Source organism: Panicum virgatum, chromosome 5K, assembly GCF_016808335.1.
Source record: "Panicum virgatum strain AP13 chromosome 5K, P.virgatum_v5, whole genome shotgun sequence".
Lineage (NCBI taxonomy): Eukaryota > Viridiplantae > Streptophyta > Magnoliopsida > Poales > Poaceae > Panicum > Panicum virgatum.
The window spans coordinates 51,241,861-51,256,813 of NC_053140.1; the positions used below are offsets into that span (position 1 = coordinate 51,241,861).

A 14,953-nucleotide genomic window follows, 5' to 3' on the forward strand; every position below is an offset into this window, starting at 1 on the left:
CGTGTCGGTTTGTGAGACCCCAACTCGAGTGCTTAATCATTCATTTGTAATTTTCCATATTGTGTTCTTTCTTGTTCTTTCTTGTGTCTTCGATTCGCAGACAAGGATTAACCTTTGTGGCGAGGTCAATCGTGCAACGGATGGTTGATAACCAGAGGAGAAGTGGTGTTGCGATTGCGGGGTTCGAATCGTGTTGATTAGAAGCCGGATCGTTTGTGTGACATCTCCGCCAAATCGATAGTTATCCCCACCTGACGGAAGATCGGGACCCCCTATCCCCATCACAAATCATCAAGGTAATAGAAGCGATGTCAGGAACATGGCAATTCTCAACACGAGACACTGTAAATAGTCATGTCATGTACATAGATAAGCTGCTTAGAGATCCAGCAGTCACCAAAACCTAATAGATTGCTTGATGTCGTAACATCAAGTTACATAACTTTGAGGTGGATCTAAGATGCCACATGTTATGTACTACACAGGGACAAATAACAGCAGGCAACAAAAAAAATGCACCCCACTGAACTCTGGACATAATCATCTTCCAGTCATTGCTGTCTACTGGCTACACCATCCTCCATCATGTCATTGTCATTGCCGCCTTCATTGTTGTCAACACCATCTTCTAGGCTTCCATGATTCCCATTTAAATTCTCGTTGACACCATCGCCCTCAAGACCATTGTCATTGCCATGTTCATTGTTGTCCACAACACCATCCTCCAAATCATCATCGCGATCGCCAATCTTCAACTCCTCGCCGTCTTCATCCTTTGACTCATCATCATCATCATCATCTGACTCACATTCGTCTTCATCCTCCCACTCGTCATCTTCATCCTCCAATTCATCATCTTTGTCATCTTCAATCTCCTCCTCGTCGTCATTATTATCAGAGTCACTCCTTGCATCACTACTATCAACCACCCATTCTGGATTTTGCTCCAACAACTTCTCGAAGATGGCAAATTCCTTCTCCTGTTGATGTCTCGAACTTATTATATCTCCTACAACCTTTTCTACCATATCTTCATAGAATGTAACATTTATTTTCTCCATGCTGACCCCATTCGCTACCATTGCATTCACCATAATATGAATTTCCCCATCATCCTTGGAACATCGTATTATGACCGTTTCAAGGAGTGGGCATTGCAAGGCCATTCCATTGATTGGCATAGCATCTATTCTTGCTCCATTTGCTTCTTTGGGAAGCTAAAAAGGGTATAGGGAATAAAAAAACACATTGCTTTCTAGTAATTCTTCTCCGAGAAAAGAAGGTATTTGGTTCTGTAAGCAGCATACCTGTCTTTGCACTAAGGTAAGTTTTTTAAGTCTTGGTGACAGCTGGATGAAGCGAAGTACAATGTTGAAGTTATCAGTCAAACACCAATCTCCAATTTCAAGAGTTTCAAGATTCTCAAATACCGAGCATGTGGGCAGCTGTTTTTCCAACATAACCTTGTATTTCCAGATGATGGGTTAGCCATAACTATGTAACCAAACCAAAACCTTGACACTGCTAAGCGACATGCCAGTACCAAACAAATGACATGACAAACAGAACTGCTACAACCCATACATCAAATGTCCAATATATTGTCACAGAATCTTACCAATAGTAAGTTTTTTGTACATCAAACATAATTAGATTGTAAGATACATAAAGCTGCAAATCGAAACTTCAATAGTTAACTACCTAAGCAAATTTACCTATTCTTTGGTAGGGAGTAAATCACAGGATAGAGATACCACAGATATACTACAAAATTACAGCAAGCAAGAATACAATACGATCTATTAACTTATGATTTTTAGAATAATAAAAAACCATATATCCACATGTCATGTGCAAAGATTAGTGGTACTATATTAATGTAGCATGTGAACAGTCCACATGCCAGGATCTGTAGCACATGGCTATAAGCGGGATAAGCCTCCTCCTACTTACCATGTTGTTAGCTTATATCTAGTTTCCAAGGCATTCTTAGCACAAAGATGGGTTAGGTAATTAGTTAGTTTAAATATATGGTTTGAGATATTCTAGATGGATTCACTAGGCAAGTAAGAAGAATACCGATCATGTCTATGTCTCCTCTTCCCCTGGCCTTTGTAGCGCGGCTGGCAGTTTATTAGCATTGTTATGACACTAACGTTCAAGCCTGCCAAACCTGAGACCATATGACATCACATGTTTTAAAATCTACATTTTTTAATTCCAATCAGTTACATGACTTTATTTAAAAAAATATGACCAAAATGACCATTGTCAAAACATCAGCGAGGAAAGGGGGGCATCCCATTTAAGTAGACAACAACATTGAACCCATATCCACCATATAAGATTTTTCATGTTCATTTTTTAATGCATAAAGTACCCATATCGAACTGAACATTTTTGTACACATGTTTTAGACTCTGGTTGTCCTATTAATGGTTGATTCACTTTACTTATAACAAAAAAAATAGCACTAAAAAATTTGAAGTGGTGTTATTATGGTGGACATGGTACAAGTGTAAAAGACAAATCGACAATATACATTAGGGAATACCAAAAATTAACGAATAACAAAATTAAATCGGCTCAATAGTATTATATGTTACTTCATAAAACAATATTCAATACTAGTAGAATATAGAAGTATTTGAACATTACAAAATTTCACTAATATTAGTTTTCACATTCATAGTTCAGTTGAGAAGAAATACTAGTGACAAAATACAACCATTACACTATCTTAATATCCAACGATCAGATGTTGTCCTACATAACTTGTGAAGAACCTTGTAAAGGGAAAACTAACAAGCGGTGATTTCAAATACACCTTGAAGAATTAAAGAAATGACTCTGCAATCTGAAAGTGATACCACACAAGATTTAATGCATTTCGAATGATCATTGTGTACTAAATCAAGCAGAGATATGACAGAAATTCTTTTTTTTCTTGTGGATATGTATGTATATACTAGTGCCGGTAACCCTTACTTCAGACAACCATCATAGATGAAATAAATCAACAACCAATCTCTACGAACTTTCGCGTATTTAATTAAGAAATCCACATAAAAGAATATCACCTCATTTGATATATATAAAATTCAAGTAATCTGATTCTTATTTTCTAACTATGTTATTTCTTTCCCATTTCCCCTTCTGTCAAAGCTAAGTGCTAATAACTTTTTAGTAGAACTAACTGCCTTTAATTTGGTTTGGTGAAAGATGATAGTGTTCCTTCTCATAATGAATAGTAGTAACAACAATTATCAAATACAAGATATGCACAGAAAAAATATACACACTGTGTAAATAGCATTGATTCCAAATAATTTTGATTCAGAGTAATGATAGTAACAGGGGGAAAAAAGACATGTTGTCTTTTAAGAAGCATACCTTTACGTCGGAACCTTGGAAATTCAATAATGTAAGTGTCTTGACACACAATAGAATTACAGTAAAATGTAGGCCCACAAGTATCTATGTGTGCACTCTCTAAAGATGGACGCTCTCTCCAACAAATATCTTCCAATGCACAACCTAAGTACTCAAAGTGAATGAGATGAGGGGCAGCAATAGTGAACCTATCATCTCCATCTATGAAACCATCAAGCATTAGGCTTTTTAGGACTTTTGAATCTATAAGCTTAAAATATCTTTCACAGTTTATAAAATTCAAGTCTTCTAGGCCAGGGCTGCAAGCAATAATTTGGTCAAGAGATAGCTGAGACACTTCCACATCAGAGAGAGTCAACTTTTTAAGTGAAGAAAGGTTGATTTTGTGTGGCAGCACGAATCCCACATGTCCATGAGAAGCTTCTCCAAATTGCAAATTCAGCTCTTGAAGAAAGGGAGAGATGAAAACACAACGAGGCAGAAAATCCTGATGGTACGCCTCCAGGATCACATCAAGCACTTTAACATTATGCTTCGCTGCATAACCAACCCACATCCTCACATCATTGCAGTCTAGAGGGCTTTGACCATACCAATGCAGCTGGAATGTATGAAGGTCCACTCTTGCTTGGAGTAGAAACAGGTTGTTAACAAAACGAGCAAACTTCTCGGCCTTCCAATGCTGAAATTCCCTGCGTGTGAGACATATGAACTGCAAAGCCTCACACACTTGCCTTCACCTCATGGACAGCCTGCGCATCCGCACAACAGTTCTGATCCTCACGAGGGATAGGATGTTCTGCAGAATCTCAGTAGGCAACACGCTGATCAAATCAATCCCACTGCCCACACCTTGATCATCAGTTGAGTCCATAACAAACCCTACCTTGGATTCTCACACAAGAAACCTGCTAGTGCAAGCATTCCACAATAAATAGTTGAGGCGGCAATCCCCAGAGAAAAAAAAACATTTTCTTTCGATCACAAAACTTGCCGCTACAGTTAAGGAATTCGCTGGGATGTCGATGTTCAGTTAAATCCCAGCAATTATTTTGATAAAAAAATAAATCTCAGCATTTTCTGATAAAAAAATAAACTGCACCCACCCAATCCTAATCGAACAATGCATGGGTTGATTGGATTGCACTAGTAGGGTAAAACCGCCGCACACGCGAAATCCGCGACTAACTGAATCTAAATGCAGAAAAGGAGGATTTGGCCATTTAGGTTTGATTGGGAACAAAACCAAACCTTCCTAGGAACACAGGAATGAGGAATCCATCCGAACAAGCAAGGATTACTAACCAGCACGTGAAGGAACCAACCCAATGGGTCTCCACCCCGATGGGCGATGGGACTGGGGGAGGAGCGCCGGCAGCGAGTCGGCGTGCCGGCGCGTGGAGGCGGAGAAGAAGAGAGGAAAGGTACTAGCGGCTATGCATTGGAATTTGATAGGCCGCACGTGGGCTTTTGTAGATAATAAAGAGGCCGTCGGTATCGAGCGACTGGACTGGGCTGGATAACATATGCACCGGCCAATATGTTGTGGTGTTATGGCCCAGCAGCCAAAACAACAGCAATTCCTATTTGCACGGAGGTACCTGGCTCTCAGCACATCGCAGATTATGCACAGTCCATTTACCTTTTCATCATAGACGGTCTCTTTTATTACGCATGTGGAATGAAAAATCATTCCACGGGTACGTCTTGAATCACTAGCACTGCCTAAACGCATCTATAAACTGTTAGCATCAGCGGCATACAACAAGAACCATTTTTGTAATAGTGGAAATAATTCATGCTCAAAAAATATACTGCGTCTCGCAAAATCTCTATATTCGAATTCTGGACCAAACCGCGGACGCCGATAGGGCCACATAGCCCGTTAATCCGATAGTCGTCGGATCCAGCCAAAACACAATATAGACCGTCTGATCGGGTTCGGAGCGGGTGTCACACCCGTTAAGCCGTGGTCGCGAATCCTCTCGAACCCGCTCGCGGCCCGCACTTCCCTCCTCCCAGCGCGGGCGTCGTCGCCGCGGCGGGCGCTGCGTTCCCAGCCATCTCGGCACGACCGCGCTGGTGACGACCCAGCGGCTCCTGGCGACCTCGATGTAGACGGTAGACAGGGTGCAGCGCGGCGATCCCGGCCGCGCGCGGGTGGGGGGCGGGCCCAGCGGCCACTGCGACCCCGGCGCGGCCAGCGGTGCGGGCGTGCTCGACATCCACAGCTTTCCCCAACTGCGTTGCAGAGCTACCTTGTTGTCGGCCAGACCTCTGCAACTCGCTCGCCAACCTTCGGCCTTCAGCCAGCGTGAAGCCCGTGGGTGTTGAGGAGCATCAGATGGCGTCAATCTGTATATGAGTACATACACCGGGCACCGCGAGTGGATGTGCATGACTACCTCAATCACGCTAATGTCTGTTGCGTCACTACCCCCAAATGCTTGAACCGACAGGTACAAACAGTGCGCTTAAAATCTTCAACCCTTCATCTCCATAGACAATTTGTTTCTCCTTCAATTTGTTGCAAGAAAATTGCAGATATCCTTTTTCCTCTGAATTCCACTATCCAACACATTGCAGTTCAGATGCAGGCATGCAGCTGTTGTATTCAGCTTATAAAACAAAATTTGCCTTCCTTTGAATGTTGAGACCGAAATCTCCTATGCTATAGTATAGTACAATAAAATTTCTTATTGTACTGATGGTTTAAGTTATACAAATATTCATAATGACAAATTGTTCCAAACTGCGTTGAGTAAGATAAAAGCGAGTTCTCATTGTGACATTAAAGAATGTATATTTTGAAGCCAGCTCCTTTAAAATAATTTTAACTTTTAATTTCCATATATTGCTTTAGGAATTAAATTGATTTTAGCTTCATTGCTTCTAACTTTGATATACTACAAACACATTGACGTTTGAACTATAACAGCAGATATGTGCTTACTCTTGTAAGCATATCTTCATTCCAAAACTTATAACTAGATAGTGCTTATTTTAAATCACAAATCCAAAGTACATATACACACTTAGTCCTCGACTGCTTCATGGTAACAAATAAATATATAATGCTTGAACATTCAAAAATACAACCAGTCAGTTTAACTCTTAAGCTATTTTGGCTTTTATTTGGATACATTGCGATCAGGGTCATACTAGGTATTCATTTCTAAACCCTAATTTGCAGATTAAATTAACATATTGTCAACAAACCTATCCATTTTCCATTACAAACGGGTAAAATAGCAATGATGCCACCTTACCTTGTTACCATGAAAAATCAAACCCATGTTATTTACCATTGCGTTTAATAGCCAGTGATTATCCAACAATATTAGATTGACATGCTGATACCTCAGAACTTGAGGTTTCTGCTCTTCAGGCCTTTTTGATGTTTGGTACAGTTCTAGGTGCTGATATTTCTTGCCTCATGAGAGAGCTTACAAAATCATTTTTATGCTCCAATAAATAAGATATGCATCCACGCCTGACAAGAGAAATAGCAACTATATTTTTTCACATCCAAAAATTAAACACCCAGATTCATTTTGCAATTTGTGTCTACACTCTGCAGTGATAACTAAGCCAATAGAAGATTGTAGCTAATTAAATAACCAGTACACAATATGCTTGTTTCATGTAAAGCTGGCCAGACACTGACCCAACTCAAGTAGGGCACGCGGCAAAGCCGCGCCAACTAATACTAGATAGCTACTACTTCAAGCCTGAGCAGACCTCGATCGAACACACCGGAGCTTATTATAAAAAAAAACAATCCCCGAGATCGAATAATTCAGCTTACGATCACATTATCGATCGATCGGCTGTGCAAAGCTAAGGAATAATAATCAATCGTCCAGTTGGTCTGCATGTTTCTGAGCGTACTCCATGCAGCATCCGCAGCTGCTCAGGTCGGCCTGTGGCAGCCGCAGGTTTCTGATGGTGCGGTGGCACCTCTCCCGCAGCCTGTACCCGATGGCGTAGCTGTTGTAGCAGCCGCCGGCGTCGAGCAGCTCCAGGCGCGGGCAGTGGTCGAGGAACGCGCGCATCACCTCGCCCGACGCGTCGAAGTAGCCGCGCGACACGACGAGCCGCTCCAGCAGCGGGAGCTTCTTGATCACTCCCTCGACGAATCCGCTATGGGGCATGTACATCCACGACGTGACATGGATGCTCCTCAGGTCGGGCGACCTGCGACCACCCCATCGAGATCGAGTTAGTTGCTGATGCGATGGTAGGAGTACTGAACTTGTTTGATCATCCAGCTAGCTAGCGCCGTACGTACCTGGCGGCGAGGTAGGCGAGGAAGTCGCCGTCCGCGGGGCCGCGGAAGGATTGGCACTGGCCGGCGCTTCGGTCCACGGCAGCGCGCTCCATCGCAGTCGGACGTCGGACGATCTTGTCGTCGTCGGACGACGAGAGGTCAATGTCCCTCCACAGCTCGGGCTCGGCGACGGCCAGACGCCGCCACGACGCGCACACGAGCCCCGCGCCACGGAGGATGTCGGCGTGAGGGAGCCGGCTGAAGATGCCCATCAGGACGTCGCGGGGCAGCGCCGAGAAGTCCCTCCAACTCTCCCTATCCGGCGGCGAAGACGTCGCCGGCGTGGCCGGATCAGATAGGGTTTCCCGTTTCGTCATCCTTCGTTTCCACGGCGGCTACAGTACAGGGTTCTGGCTGGGGTCGAAGGAAGGCAATTTATGGTATGGAGGAGGATCCGGCTTACCTCTGATCGGGCCGACCTGTCCGTGGGCCGAATGTCGGCCTATTCTTCTTGGGTTGGGCCTCTAGTTCACGATTTTTCTGTAGAAAAACAGAAGTGCATACAAATCCGTCGGATCGCAGATACACGATGGCATGAACGGAAGTGAGCAATGCGCCGGAATGCTCGACAGCTCGAGTCACCGCAGTCCATTGCGGTTCATTTGGAAAAGAATGGACGAACCGACGACGAAGCCAAATATCAAATGTTCGGTTCCGGCACGGGTCAACCACTTCAAATGTGGTGCAGCTCACAAGCTTTCATATGCGCTACAGGAATTTCTACAGGAATCACAGCTCACAACCAAGCAGTGCAAATCACAGAGCACAGCACAGCAATAGAGACGAGCCAAGGTATGCCAACAAGATGCATCCATGCTCAAAGTGAAAACTCCAAATGGTCATCATATCGTGCAGATAGATTTTTGCCCACCATACATGACAGACTACTACTAACCTGGAAGTCACCTACATTAGGTTCCACCAGTAGACTACATTAAGACTACCCAACAAAGCTTAGCCCCAAAACATACTGCTGGATTATAAACCAGAAGGGAGGGTAGGGTTCATGCAGTATCCTATCCAACCTGACACCATTAGCTACCATAGTGTTCGCCATCTTATCAATTCCATCATCATCTCAAGGATGAAGTGGTCAAGCTGACTAGCTGAGCTCTAGAAACAGCAGCACACCCTGCTAGGCTCTAGAAATAATCATCAGGATCGTATTCATAATCAAGGGAAAATTCCCTGGAAGGCCCTGGAACAAATCAGGCTCCCTTCTATGGCCCTGAAGAGTTGAAACTTCCCTCTTTGACCCGATTTTTATGTTGCATCCCTTGTATGGCCTTCCCGTGACCTCCGTGGCTCCTCCGCTAGGCGGCACGCCAACGCCGTGCTTCCAGCGCGGCCACAGGCTCTCGGTGCCCAACTGACAGGTGGGGCCCGCCCCTTCCCCAACCTCCCGCCTGGGGAGCCCCGGCCCCGTGCCGCACGCCGGCCCCGGCGAGCTCCCTCCCGCTTGGCTCGCGCGCGCCCGCGCCAGAGGTTGGGTCGCCGCCGCCGCCGCCCCGGGCTCCACCGCCACCACCACCGTTGGGAAGCCGAGGCTCTGCTCCACCGTGGCTGCCGCGGACGCCGAAGGAAGGAGCTCGCGCCGGGTTGAGGAAGACGAGGAGGCGGACGGCGGCCCACGTGAGCTCTGCCGCCGGAGCCGGCGAGGAGGCGCGCCGGAGGGAGCAGGCCGCTCAAGCAAAGCCGAGCAGCCCGGCCCCCGCCGTGCAGGCCGCCCCGGCGCCGCCGCGAAGGCCCGCCCCGCCCCGGGCCGAGCAGTCCCCCCCGCAGGCGGACGCCGTGGAGGGAGGAGCACCACTGAGGGGAGGCGGCCCCGCCGTCGGAGGAGGGAGAGCATGGGCGGAGGGCGCCGCCGCGAGATCCACCGGTGAGGCGCCGACGCCGGGGTGCAGGGGCAAGCGGCGGTGCTCGAGCTCGAGCCGGTCCTCCGGTGGAGTGCAGAGGGACAAATCCCTCGCGCGTGCCGGAGCGCCGGGGAGGGAGGCCACCCGCGCTGGATCCGAGCACCGCCATGGCCGCGCAGGCTGGATCCGGGGCCCGCCCCGCGCATCTTCCACCGCCGGCAAGGGAGAGGGAGGGGGAGGGAGCAGGAGCGCCGGCCGTGTGGGGAAGAAGAGGGGAGAGAGATAGGGGAGGGGAGCTGGCGGTACCCGCTCTGCCCTGCCGAGCTGCCGCCGGCAAGGCTCCCCTGTGCGTCCACCGTGGCCGGCCCGCGCGTCGTCGTGTGCCGGGGCCGCTCGGCCCGCTCGCCACCGCCGTGGCCGCTCCGGCCGCCCGTCGTGGCCCCTCCGCCGTGGCCGCCCAGGCGGGAGGTTGGGGAAGGGGCGGGCCCCACCTGTCAGTTGGGCGCCGAGAGCCTGTGGCCGCGCTGGAAGCACGGCGTTGGCGTGCCGCCTAACGGAGGAGCCACGGAGGTCACGGGAAGGCCATACAAGGGATGCAACATAAAAATCGGGTCAAAGAGGGAAGTTTCAACTCTTCAGGGCCATAGAAGGGAGCCTGATTTGTTCCAGGGCCTTCCAGGGAATTTTCCCCATAATCAAAGGTTTCCTCCATCTCTTCGCCGTCGTTATCACTGTCACTTATTGCATGACTATCGTCAACCCAATCTTGTTCCTTCTTCAATTTCTTCTCTAAGACGCTTCGTCCCGTCTTCCCTTCCTGTCTCTTACGCTTCCTCTCAGCTACGTTCTTTAGGATGTCTTCATAGAAAGTGACATGTATCTTCTCCAAGCTGATGCCAGTCGCTACCAAAGCATCCACCGTCCTCTGAATTTCACCATCATCCTTGGAACATTGTATTACTACTGTTTCAGGGAGTGGGCACTGGACGGTCATTCCAGCTATTGATATTGGTTCTGTTTCTGCACCTTCCCTTGCTCTATTAAGCTGCAGACAGTGCAAGAAATAAATGTAAAAAAAAAGATTAACTTATTGACCTTTTTCTTCCAAAAAAAGGCAATAACTTGGAATGCAGCATACCTTTCTATGCTTTAAAGTAAGTTTTTCTAGTCTCGGTGAAAGCTGGAGGAAGCGAAGTACAATATACAAGTCATCAGTTAAGCACCATTCACCAATTGCAAGAGATACAAGACTCTCAAATACAGAGCATGTGGGCAGTTCCTTTTCCAGCATAACCTTGCATTTCAAGAGGGTGGGGTCAATCATAACTTGGATGCAGCCAAAACCAGGATATTGCCAAGTATACTAGCAAAATAGTAAGTTGAGGAACATAACAGCCACACGTGACATGTCAAATGATGCCACTACACATCATATCATGGAACCTAACAATTATTTTGCACTTTTAGTCTTTTACCACATTTAACTATTCAGGGAGTGCATTCAGGAATATTTACAAATGTGAATAGAAAAATATTAACAAAGTTCCAGTGGTGGTTTTTTTTTCTAGACCAATATTCAGTATCAAGACTCTTCAAAGTTAACAGACCACCTTTGAAAGCGGGGGAAAAAACTTAGCAGAAAGAAATGCTGTGCTCGCTGGTATTAGTTTTCTCGCATTCAAATTCATATGAGCCACAAAACTAGGTGAAAAGATCCCATTACATATATCTTAATACTGCCAGGCTAAACACAAACCTGCATAACTTTTGACAAACATTATTTAAAGGATAATGATAATTCCTGATTTTGAATTCACCTTAAAGCCAGGGTAAAATACACAGCTGCACTTTGGAAAGGAAAACAGGCCAATACTTAATGCATCAATTTTCAGGCATAGAGTTGTTGTTTTTGTGGACATCTAATATGCTTGTGTTTGAAAACTTATTACCAGAACATATCAACGAAAAAGTAACTTGCAGACATCTTCATGGTTTCCGAGGCAGTGAAATAGTTGATCCAGAAAAAAGGTAGACGATTAATCGAAATTACACTCATCCTTGTTTGTTGCTATGAATGTGACTAGTTTTGGCTACTGTGTTCTAAGTAGAATAGTAGTTTACTTTCCCTTTTGTAGAAGCAAAAGTGATTCTTTTAAGTACAAATGCCAAAGTAGTTCACTTCTTTTTGCCCATGTTTTCAGTTGAATATAAGCAACACCAACCATCAATACAAGAAATATGGAAAAACTTTACATGGCAAGAATTAGGCTAAAAAAAGTCCATCAAACTGTCATTCAGAATATTAATGGCAATGATAAAACAGATGTGCTTGTCTTTAGTCGACAACACCTTTATACCGGAACCAAATAATGCAAGAGTCTTGGCATTCAGAAAGATCCCAGTAAAATTAGATTGACCATCACAAGTGCTCCTAGAAAGAGAAGCAAATATGTGTGCACTCTCTAGAGATGGCCGCTCTCGCCAAGAAATTTCTTCCAGGGGCAAGCCTGTGCACTTGAAGTGAATAAGACAAGGGGCAGCAATTGGGAGTCCTTTGTCTCGACCTAGGAAACCATCAACAGTTAGCCTTTTTAACACTTTTGAGGCTACAAGGTCAAGATGCTGTGCGCAGTTTATCAAATGCAAGTCCTCTAGGCCAGGGCTCCGAGCAATAATTTGCTCAAGAGATAATGTGTCCACCTCCACATCACAGAGAGATAACTTTTTGAGGGACGGAAGCCTGATGATGTCAGGTAGCACAAGTCCTTCATGTTCATAATCTTTATAAGGAGCCTTTCCCATCTTCAGATTTAAGTCCTCGAGCGAGCGGCAGGTGAAAATGCAACGAGGTAAAACAGTCTTATCATACATATGCACGTTGACATCTAGCACTTTAACATTATTCTTCACAGCATAGCCAATCCACGTCCTCACATCATTGCAGTTTACCACATGGTGGCTATCAAAATGCAGCTGGAAAATATGCAAGTCTACTCGAGAACGAAGGAGCAACAGGTTGTTAACAAAACGAACAAACTTCTCATATTTCCAGTGTTCATATTCTCTGTAGTTGAGACGTATCGATTCACCTGACTTCATAGCAGATCCAGATTGGATTCTTTACCACACAAACCTGCAAGAAGGATTCCATGATTAATACAAGAAGTAATGATTCACAGGAGGGAAATGCAACTGCCCCAAGGCTAAAAATTGTCGTCGTTCGAACTGAAAGTTGGATCTATCTCATATTTGTCATTGTAAATCCTAGCCACCGAATTGGGGGGTTCTAGTTCAGAGCAGTTCCCCGCGCTACCCAGCACCCCAATGACAGATCAGAACTGCTTTGCACAGCACAAATATCGCGCCATTCTGGAACACCCTAGCAGGTACTAAATATCATGTCAGGCAGACGGACACTAAGAAATTCCTAGCCAGCTTATCACCACATAACAAATTTCAATCTACGAAATGGTAGGCATACCGATAATTTGGTTGGCCACATTAAAAAAATTACCTCACAAAGAGAAGATAGTCAGGATTCAAGCCTGCTCATAAAGCAATACGGGACTCAAGAGACTCGATGGGAACGAATGCCTATTTTCCGGAAACAATTCTTTATTTTGTGCATTCCTAGATGAAACAAAAGTGCGTGCAGCGCAAAGGGGAAAGATGCGATTCCGAGAGCAAGAACTCGATGTAGTGCCAGTGCTACCACAAAAATGCGTACAGCTAGGTTGCGGGAAGGCTGATTTACCGGCAATGGAGAGGATTGCTCACTCGGAATCGCCTCGAGTGGACGCCAGCACCACCGGGCGACTCAGGGGGTGTTTAGAAACAGGGACTTCAAAAAAATCCTAAGGACTTTTTAGTATTTAGAAGTATTAAATAAATATTAATTATAAAACTAACTGCAGAACCCTGGGGCTAAACTACGAGACGAATCTAATGAGGTACCTTAATCTATGATTAGCGAATGGTTACTGTAGCATCACTGTAGCAAATTATGAATTAATTAGGCTCATTAGATTCGTCTCGCGAAAAAGCACTCAGCTGTCAAAAAACATTTATAAACAGATTTTATTTAATACTATAAAATAGTAAGATTCCTTTTGATGTGATAGGGACTTCTGAAAAAAGTCCTGGAGCCAAACAAGGCCTCAAGGTTTAGGGTTTAGGCTAATCCCCCTACACGGGTTTCGGTCTATGTCTAGCCAGGCGAGTCCACCGTACACAACCGGCCCAGATATACACGCTGGTTTATCTGGAAGATTTTTTTTTTCTTTTGAGGGAATCACTTGGGGGGACGATCTGGAAGATTTTATTTTTATTTTTACAGTTTCACTGCTCTGAAGAGCTATGACAAAAGAAGCCGAAGTCCACAATAAAAAGAGTGAAAGAGACCACTAAATATTGCATACACAGAACACATACTACAATTGACACATGCTGTAAACGTGGTTAAAATTGGGTCAACAATATTCTTCCTACAGTTTCGTTGAAGTTTTAAAAATAGCGTAGCTAGATTTTAAAAAGTACTCCCTCCGTTTCAAAATGTAGGTTGTTTTGGTTTTTTCAAATTCATATTATTTGCTATGCACCTAGATATAACATATGTCTAGATCCATAGCAAAATATTTAAATTTGAAAAAGCCAAAACGACCTACATTTTGAAACGGATGGAGTACTTTTTAAAATCTAGCTACGCTATTTTTAAAACTTCAATGAAACTGTAGGAAGAATATTGTTGACCCATAGCAAAATATTTGAATCTAGAAAAGTTAAAACGACCTACATTTTGGAACGGATGGAGTAGTTTAAAAATTACGCCATGTTAAGATTCAGTCATATTTCGCATCCACTGCACGCTTGTAATCAATGGTTTAAGTAGCATGTCATTTTTTTTTTGAATCGTAAGTAGCATATCGTTTGATCGTGTAGACGTCCATAACCATGAGCCTATGACTGGACTGGAGGAGAGTTTAGCAAAATCGGCGAGTATATATCACGGTTTGAAACGTGTGCAACTTTTCTGCATTCACATTTCATCAACAGCATCGGATGGCTCGATCTCTAAGTACATGCTCCAGCCGTTTCAAATTATAAGTCATTCCAAAATTTTTAAAGAATCAAACCATCTCAAAATTTGACCAAAATTATAGAGAGAAATATAAAAATTTATGACATCAAATAAGTGCACTATGAAAATATAGCTAACAAAGAATCTAATAATACTTAATTGGTATCATAAATATTATTATCTTATCATATAAATTTGATCAAACTTAAAAAAAATTGATTCTCCAAAAATTTTAGAATGACTTATAATTTGGAACGGAGGGAGTACAACATTCGTGCATGTCAATTTTCGAGACTC

General features: G+C 44.5%; 2 protein-coding genes and 1 pseudogene across 6 annotated transcripts; all 3 read right to left on the bottom strand.

The window, feature by feature from the left end:
• Positions 1-311: 311 nt before the first annotated feature.
• On the bottom strand, positions 312-4,829 carry LOC120708323 (annotated as a pseudogene).
• Positions 4,830-7,247: 2,418 nt separating this feature from the next.
• On the bottom strand, positions 7,248-8,040 carry LOC120710205. The gene is made up of 2 exons (XM_039995858.1): positions 7,685-8,040; positions 7,248-7,590 (listed from the first exon to the last, which is right to left on the bottom strand). The coding sequence occupies exons 1-2, from the start codon at positions 8,038-8,040 to the stop codon at positions 7,248-7,250; spliced, it is 699 nt and encodes a 232-aa protein (XP_039851792.1).
• A 460-nt stretch (positions 8,041-8,500) lies between these two features.
• Positions 8,501-13,819, bottom strand: LOC120708324 (F-box/FBD/LRR-repeat protein At5g56420-like). Of its 5 annotated transcripts, none has more exons than XM_039993528.1 (6): positions 13,736-13,808; positions 13,357-13,395; positions 11,929-12,712; positions 10,718-10,873; positions 10,279-10,624; positions 8,501-8,900 (listed from the first exon to the last, which is right to left on the bottom strand). In XM_039993528.1, exons 3-6 carry the CDS (start codon positions 12,676-12,678, stop codon positions 8,866-8,868), a joined length of 1,287 nt encoding a protein of 428 aa, XP_039849462.1. In that variant the 5' UTR covers positions 12,679-12,712; positions 13,357-13,395; positions 13,736-13,808; the 3' UTR covers positions 8,501-8,865. The 5 variants fall into 5 exon arrangements, with proteins under 5 accessions (XP_039849462.1, XP_039849461.1, XP_039849465.1 ...); XM_039993527.1 differs by having other exon boundaries at positions 13,334-13,395; positions 13,736-13,776; XM_039993531.1 differs by lacking the exon at positions 11,929-12,712 and having other exon boundaries at positions 13,334-13,395; positions 13,736-13,819.
• Between the last annotated feature and the right edge of the window lie 1,134 nt (positions 13,820-14,953).

Excerpts from the sequence above, each read along its gene's own strand:
- LOC120710205 (XM_039995858.1), bottom strand. The coding sequence starts at position 8,040 with ATGACGAAACGGGAAACCCTATCTGATCCGGCCACGCCGGCGACGTCT. Across the intron at positions 7,591-7,684 it reads CTCGCCTACCTCGCCGCCAG|GTCGCCCGACCTGAGGAGCA; the intron begins GTACGTACGGCG and ends GGGTGGTCGCAG.
- LOC120708324 (XM_039993528.1), bottom strand. The coding sequence starts at position 12,678 with ATGAAGTCAGGTGAATCGATACGTCTCAACTACAGAGAATATGAACAC. Across the intron at positions 10,874-11,928 it reads TATTTGGTTCCGGTATAAAG|GTTATGCTGGAAAAGGAACT; the intron begins GTGTTGTCGACT and ends TTGAAATGCAAG. Across the intron at positions 8,901-10,278 it reads CGAAGAGATGGAGGAAACCT|TTGATTATGAATACGATCCT; the intron begins TTGATTATGGGG and ends GGGAATTTTCCC.